Source organism: Chrysochloris asiatica, unplaced genomic scaffold, assembly GCF_000296735.1.
Source record: "Chrysochloris asiatica unplaced genomic scaffold, ChrAsi1.0 scaffold00430, whole genome shotgun sequence".
Taxonomy (NCBI): domain Eukaryota; kingdom Metazoa; phylum Chordata; class Mammalia; order Afrosoricida; family Chrysochloridae; genus Chrysochloris; species Chrysochloris asiatica.
The window spans coordinates 917,238-925,203 of record NW_006408948.1 but is presented as its reverse complement, the minus strand read 5'-3'; the positions used below and the strand labels follow the sequence as shown (position 1 = coordinate 925,203).

The following is a 7,966-nucleotide window of genomic DNA, read 5'->3' as shown; positions in this document are numbered from 1 at the left end:
TTGTTGTTGTTCAGTGCCGTTCACTCGGTTCTGACCCATAGCGACCCTGTATAGGAGCGGCTGGTGAGCTTGAACCGCCTTGCGAGTCAAACCGACCTTGTAGTCCAGAGCATTAATCCCCATCGCTACCCAAGGACTCCAAATGGTAGCAATCCGCAAATAGAAATGATTGATGAATGTAGTAAAATTCTGAGTCACATGTAACCTGTTTCTAACAACACCTAACTCCACTTAAAAATAATTTGGAGACGCGCACTTTTAAATGATGCAGTTGCTGGATTCCATTCTTCGAGATTCCAGATTCCAACACTTGGCGCGCGCTAAAACTCCGGATCCAGAGCAGCCTCCGCCGCCCGCCACACCCACCCGTCTCCTGCCTACCCGGTCCCTGTCCCCTCCTCCTTCCCTCCCTGCCCCATCCACCCCACCGTCCCCGGTCCTCTTCTCCCCAGATCTGTCCCCTTTCCTTTTTTTCCCCTCAATTCGAGTCTCCCTTCCCTACCCCAAACACTCAGCCACTTCTAAAACAGCCTCCCGCCTTCTCTCTCCACCCTAACTGGCCGACCACTCAACCGATTTCTTCCTCCCCTCCCCCTTTCCAAAACGGAAACTTCAAATTCCCCACCAGATGAACCGGAATTGCGTCACTCGGAGGCGCCGGAGCGCTCGTTTGGCGCGCGCGTCCTTAACCGCGTTTCTCAGCTAGGGGCTTCAGTGTTTTCCTCTTTTTCGAGGTTTTTCACGACCTTGACATCTAAAACAGCGTTCGCTGCGTCTCTGATTTTAGAGATGCCGTCTTCTCTGCTGGGCCCTGCCATGCCAGCTCCCACGGCGGCCGCCGCTTTGCAGGAAGCTTTGGAAAATGCCGGACGGCTCATCGACCGTCAATTGCTAGAAGACCGCATGTACCCGGACGTTTCCGAGCTGCTCCTGGTGTCTGCCCCGAGTGAGTGATCAGTGCCCATTGGCTGACCCTACTTTTCTTTTTTTTTTTTATCATAAAGGAATCCCTAACCTGAGGTTTCCCCCAGGGTTGGTACTGGCGAAGACCGCCTGAGATGTTAAGCACTGTTTGCTTCATTTTTGGAAAGCAAAAAAGACCCTATTTTCTTTTTTTCTGTCTTTATTTTCATTGCTGGCGCCAGGGAACAAGAATGACGAACAAGCCCCCATTAGACGCATAGGAGGCAAAGACCCTAATCCATGCTGCTCCCAAGTGTTCATTGCTAAGGCCAGATGAGTTAAATTTTGTAATCTTATTAAAGTGTCATTCTTGTTCATACCTTTTATGAATACTTGAGTAGAACGAGAAAGCAATGAAGTTAATTTGGAAATTTACCACCTTCACGCAGATATACATTGTATTATGTGTAGAGAGTGCTGAGAGATGTTAAAGGAACTTCTTGTTGTTGTTAAGTGCCGTCGGAACCGACTCGACGGCACTTAACAACAACAACGCTACCAGAGCTCCTTGTTAAAGGAACTACTGATGGAATAAAGGAAGAGCACAGGGAAATCAGGTGATAGACAGGGAGGGGAAAGAGAATACGAGTGTGTGTCAACAAAGAGGTAACTGGAAAGTAATTCGTCTAACGGTTTTAAATGGTATCAGGTTCCTCAAAGCGTTTACATAGCTAGCTAGAAAAAAAGAAAAATGACCCATTTGTAAGATGGAAATTGGAGAAAACAAATTAGTAAATCAAACGGACCCAAGATTTTTGGTGTTAGCAAGAGCCAATATAATTTAACAAGAATAAACTGCAATGTAAATTTATTTGCTACCATCAACTTGAACTGCATTAATCACCTGTGTCACATGTGTTAGGTTTGAAAGCAAGGTATAAAAGCAGCTCATAGCTTATGGTCTTACTCTCATGTATTTCACCCTAGTCCATGCCAACCTTGGCACACACATCTCTTCAACCTAATCTCCCCTTCATCCTATTCCCAGTCACACTGAACTTCACATGCTTTTCAAACAAAGTCATTCTGTTTAGGAAATCGTTTTACATGCACTCTTCATCATTATTCCTGGAATTTTCTTTTTTTCTTTTCTGCCAAACAAACTCCAGACTCCCTTAAATATCACTTAACTGTTCACATTCTTAACAAAGTTACTAATCCCATTCTTTATGCTTCCCCTTGCCACTTGTCACATGTTCTGTTAAAATTACATTTTAGAATTAAGTGGAAAGTTTAGCATTTGTTTCAAAATAGCTCACTGGGAAACTATAGTGATGTAAATGGAATATGATTGGAATGTTTTGATAATTGTTAAAGCTGGATAATCAATATTGTATCTTTCACCATATTTATTCAATCTGTGTTGTTGAGTGCCAGTCCAGTTGGTTCCCACCTTGAGTGACCATGTAGATAGGGTTTCCGAGAGCAGTCAGTGTGCTTTGGGGGTTCAAATCAACTTTGTAGTTCAGCACATTAACCCACAGCGCCACACAGGTCTCCAATCAGTATCTAGGGATTTATTATAGTTTTCTCTGTATGAGTATATGATATTAAAAATTTCTATAATATATTTTTAAGTTCTTGTATATATTAGTTTTCTCTACCACCTTTGTACTGTAAACTAACAACAAAAAATTCCTATTGTTGTGGAAACAATTCTGACTCATAAAGACCCTATAAAACATAAAAGGGACTGTCCCACAGGGTTTCCAAGGAAACAGACTGCCACATGTTTCTCCCTTAGCAACTAGTTGGTTCAAACTATTAACAGCTTCATAGTTAACAGCCAAACGCTTAACTATTGCCACCCACCTACTGTCATCAAATTGATTCTGAATCATAATGATCTTACATGGCAGAGCAGAACTGTTCCTTTGTTGTTGTTGTTATATACCGTGAAGTCGGTTCCGACTCTTGGTGACCCTGCGTAGGGTTTCCGAGGCTGTAAATCTTTACGGGAGCAGAAAGCCTCATCTTGGGTGCAAATCTTTACAGGAGTAGAAAGCCTCATCTTTCTCCCACGGAACAGCTGGTAGTTTTGAACTGCTGACCTTGTGGTACGCAACCCGATTAGTAACCGCTAAGCTACCTTTGTTGTTGTTGTCAGGTGCCATGGAGTCGGAACCGACTCATAGCGACCCCATGCACAGCATAACGAAACAATGTCCGATCCTGGGCCAACCTCACTACCGCTGCCACACTTGAGTCCATTAATGATGCCACCTGGCCAACCATCTCGTTAGGGGTCTTCCTCTTTTTCTCTGACCCTCCACCCTACCCAGCATGACATCCTTCTCCAGCGACTGTTTCCTCCAGATAATATGTTCAAAGTATGAGAGACGAAGCTTAGCCATCCTGGCCTCCAAGGAGCACTCTGGCTGCGCTTCTTCCAAAACAGATCTATTGGTTCTTTTGGCAGCCCATGGCACTTTCAGTATTCTCCTCCAACACCACAACTCAAAGGCATCAATTCTTCTACGATCCTCCTTATTCACTGTCCAGCTTTCACATCCATATGAGGCTATTGAAAACACCATGGCCTGGGTCAGGCGCACCTTAGTCCTCAAGCTGACATCTCTGCTCTTCAATACTTTAAAAAGTTCCTGTGCATCAGATTTGCCCAGTGCAATACTTCGTCTGATCTCTTGACTGCTGCTTCCGCGAGTGCTACCTTAGGGTTTCGAAAACTAAAGCTTTATGGGAACAGACAAACTTCATCATTCTCCCTTGGAGTGGTTGGTGGGTTTGTAGTTAGCAGCCCTATGCTTAACATACTGTATCACCAGGGATCCCCAAATAGATCATCAGTGAAGTCTACAGAATACCTTGTTCAAGACCATCTGGGTCTTGGAGTAAGAAAGACTGCCCAATAAGAACAGTGTATGTGGAGCTGTTGAAATACTGCTTATGTGTTGTTTGTCTTAGTCCACTTGACTAAATGGTTTAAAATCAGGAAAGGTGTGTGCCAGGGTTGTATTTTTTCACCATACTTACTGAATCTGAGAAAGGAGCTCTGGTAGCATAGTGGTTATGAATCAGGCTGTTAATCTCAAGGTCAGCAGTTCGAAACTAGCAGCTGTTCCGCAGGAGAAAGATGAGGCTTTCTGTTCCTGTAAAGATTTACAGCCTCAGAAACCCTGTATAGGGTCGCTATGAGTCGGGACCGACTCCACAGCACATAACAACAACATTCAATCTGAGAAGCTGATTTATATGAAGAACATGGATTGGAGGAAGACTCCTTAACAGCTTGTGATATTCAGATGATACAACCTTTCTTGCTAGAAAGACTACAGCCTTCAGTATGAATTGCACCTCAATGTAAAGAAAATGAAAATCCTCACAACTGGACCCGTAAATACCAGGATAAATGGAGAAAAGATTGAAATTGTTGGAGACTTCATTGTGCTTGGATCTACATCAACACTCATGGAAACAGTAGTCAAGAAATCAAACAACATTGCATTAGGCAAATCTGCACAAGACCTCTTTAAAGTGTTCAAGAGCAAATAGATCAGTTTGAGAACTAAGGTGAATTTGACCCAAGCCATCATATTTTCAGTAACCTCAAATGAATAAGTAAACTGGAGAAGGAGCAAAACATTTGAATTATGGTGTTGGAGAAGTGTATATATATTACAAGAACTGTGGATGCCCAGAAAAACAAACAAATCTGTGTTGGAAGAAGTACTGCTAGAATGTTCCTTAGAAGTCAGGTTGGCAAGACTTCATCTCTCATGCTTCAGATATGTTATTTGGAGGGTCCAGTCCCTAGAGAAAGACATCATGCTTGGTAAAGTGGAGGGTCAGCAAAAAGAGGAAGACTACCCCCAAGGAGATGGATTGACACAGTGGCAGCAGCATTGTGCTCAGCTGTGCTGACATTTGTGAGGATGTCACAGGACTGAGCACTGTGGATAAGGCCACTATGAGTCAACAACAAAGAGCATCTGTCTAGTCAAATTATAGTAAGATGCTAAAGCAGTTTTATAAATACTTTTTCATTTTGGATTACTAAGAAAATGAGTGACTAAACATTTTCATATGAGATAACTTTGTGAAAGGTAATCTTCCATTCATGGCTGAAATCAGTAACGGCTACACCATAAGAATGGAACATCTTAGGATCGCTGATTGCAAGACCAGGACTACTGTTTCTGTTTATCTTTAGAGCCACTAGATGCAGTTTTTTATAACTTGTAATGCTTTTCTATATGCCCAATTTCCATAAAGTAAGACTTTATTCTTTTAATAAGTGCTTCATTTTATTTTTTTAGATAATCCCACGGTTTCTGGAATGTCAGATATGGATTATCCTTTACAAGGACCTGGTTTGCTTTCAGTACCGAACCTTCCAGAGATCAGTTCCATCCGAAGAGTTCCTCTCCCACCTGAACTTGTTGAACAGTTTGGACGTATCCTATTACTTTATATTTAACTGGGCAAGAGAAAGATGACCCAGTAAGAACAGTTTATATAGAGCTGTGATTTGTTCCCCAGTGAAATACTGCTTTTTTGGTATTATTTGTGTTTTCTCTTATGCCACTTGACTAAAGAGCGTTTATCTAATGAAATTAAAGTAATAGTACGGAAGAGAAATAACTAACAAAAAGGCATAGTTTTTTACTCTGTAGCTGTTCTCTGCTTAGAAAATGTTGAAATTCACGTTCTCATTCTTGTCATTGCTTTGTGTTTATATGTATGTAAGTTCAATATAAAAGTTTTATTTAAAATACATTCAAGTACGTGGGTAGTTTACAGTGAGCCTAGAAATTTTTTAATAAAATTTAACTTTGGAAAATGAATCACATTTTAATTGTTTGGGTATGTTTATGAAATGTAATTGTTTAAAATTATGCCTCTTTGAGTGATTTGTTATAAAGCGTAACTTTCCAACCAAGTTCTATCAAGATATTTTTACTACCACAGTTTTTCAATGTATAGACCATGTTTTTGTTCTCATGTTTTAACATTTTGCAGCTGAAATATAGTTCAGAATGTTCAAACATTAAAAAAAAAATGGCCAGCTATTTCTCTTTACTCCTAAAAAGAAGTTGTTAGTGTACTTTTACACCTAACATTGCCTCTCAATTGAGGGAGTTTAGAAGTGATTGAATTTTTAAGGATCATAATAAGACTATATCTAAAGGTCTGAGGAACTCAGGTACTTAGTGGCATCCTTTGTAGACTAGCTAAAGGAGTTTTCTGATCCTCTAAAAATAAAGATTTTATTTGCAAATGCTATGAAAGGCCCAGTCTTAACAGTTATTTACTAGAAAGCATTTAAATCAATTTATAGCGCTCATTAGAAATAGATTCGAATGTTTATCTTACCAAAAGCTTAATCTGAGACTTAAACGTATACCAATATGTGTTAAAAGTAACGAATTAGGATGTCAACACAGAGTGGATAAGAGTGGTGTTATTCATAATTGCTATTTTTTTGCTATTGGGAATGTTAAGAGTATTACTTTTGTCTTTCGAAATACATTTTAATCAATGTTGCTGGTTACACAGCTAGATTAATGTAGTTGGTGTCATTCATTTACACTAATGCAAAACAAAATGGTTTGGCAAATATGTTGTGTGTATCTTTACAATGATTTAAAAAATATGTTTTAAATGCCTAGCATTACATAGAAAGTTTAATATTGTATTTCTGTCGTACATTATGACTTTCATTACCTAATTGGAAATGGAGATATCTCATTTGCTATTTATGTTAAAGAGTGGATAAAATATGATTTTTTAATCATTAATTTTCAATCGAAAGTTTTTTAAACAAGTTTAAGAGAGATGAGATTGAAATCTTTCTACCTTACATCCACACTACCTCAGATATGCAGTGCAACTGCATGATGGGCGTGTTCCCTCCAATCAGCAGAGCGTGGCTCACGATTGACAGTGATATCTTCATGTGGAACTATGAAGATGGGTATGTAGTGAAAGCTGGTTGGTTCTGTTTAGCTTGATTAGAGTTTAGGTGATCTTCATTTTGGCTAGTGTTCTCATCAGGTTTCTCTTTGATTCATCTAATGTCTTGCTTGGTGCTTCTTCATTAATAGGTGTGTCAGTCCACTGGGGATATTGTTAAATTGTGATTCTTGTCAGTAGTTCTGAGAGAGGCCAGAGAGCCTGAATTTTTAACAAGCTTCCAGGTGATTTTGGGAATCCCTGAGTAACCAGGGTATAGGTCCTCAGCTTTGATCATGTATAAAAAACCCAAACATTGCTGTTGAGCTGATTCCGACTCATAGCCACCCTATAGCACGGAGTAGAATTGCCCTAGAGGCTTGTTGAGGCTTCTTCTGTATGGACGAAGACTGCCACATGTTTCTCCCATAGAGCTACTGGTGGGTTTCAACCAACAGCCTTTCAGTATTTCTTTTCTTTGAGTAGAAGTTTACCAAGCTTTTACTATGAACTTTTTGTATTCACACACATTTTGTGTCAGGACGTTATTACTTGCAATCCCCACAGTGCAACAACACTCTACCCGTTTCCTTTCTATGTTCACCATTTCCATTCATCTTCCTCTTCTATCCTGCCTTCTGAGCTTTCTCTGTGGGCAGATGCTGCTTTTTTGATCTTGTATGATCACTTGTTCTCAAGAGTATGTACCTGTGAGGTGCATTCTGTTCCAGGCTTGATGGATGACGAAAGGCCATAGTCTCAGGGGTTCTACCAGTCTATCAGACTAGTTTTGTTGTTAAGTGCCATCGAGTCAGTTTCTACCCATAGAGACCCTGTCTAGGGTATCTGAGGAATGGCTGCAGAGCTTGAACTTTGGACCTTGCGGTTTAAACCAACTTTGCAGCCTAATGCAGTAGCCCACATCGCCACACCAGGACTCCATCAGACTAGTAAGCCTGCTGTTTTTATGATTTTGAGTTTTGGTCATTTTTCTCTTTTACACTGTATGGTTATGAGTCAGGCTGCTAACCTCAAGTCAGCGGTTCGAAACTACCAGCGGTTCCGCGGGAGAAAGATGAGGCGTTCTGCT

General features: G+C 40.6%; 1 protein-coding gene across 2 annotated transcripts in view; it reads left to right on the top strand.

Moving 5' to 3' along the window:
- The first annotated feature begins 789 nt into the window (after positions 1 to 789).
- Positions 790 to 7,966, top strand: part of NUP155 (nucleoporin 155kDa) — a 71,241-nt gene continuing 64,064 nt past the window's right edge. For both annotated transcript variants that reach the window (XM_006876933.1, XM_006876932.1), the window contains exons 1-3: positions 790 to 946; positions 5,241 to 5,378; positions 6,802 to 6,898. In XM_006876933.1, coding sequence (XP_006876995.1) covers positions 790 to 946; positions 5,241 to 5,378; positions 6,802 to 6,898 — 392 coding nt within the window. The remainder of the gene's footprint in view (positions 947 to 5,240; positions 5,379 to 6,801; positions 6,899 to 7,966) is intronic.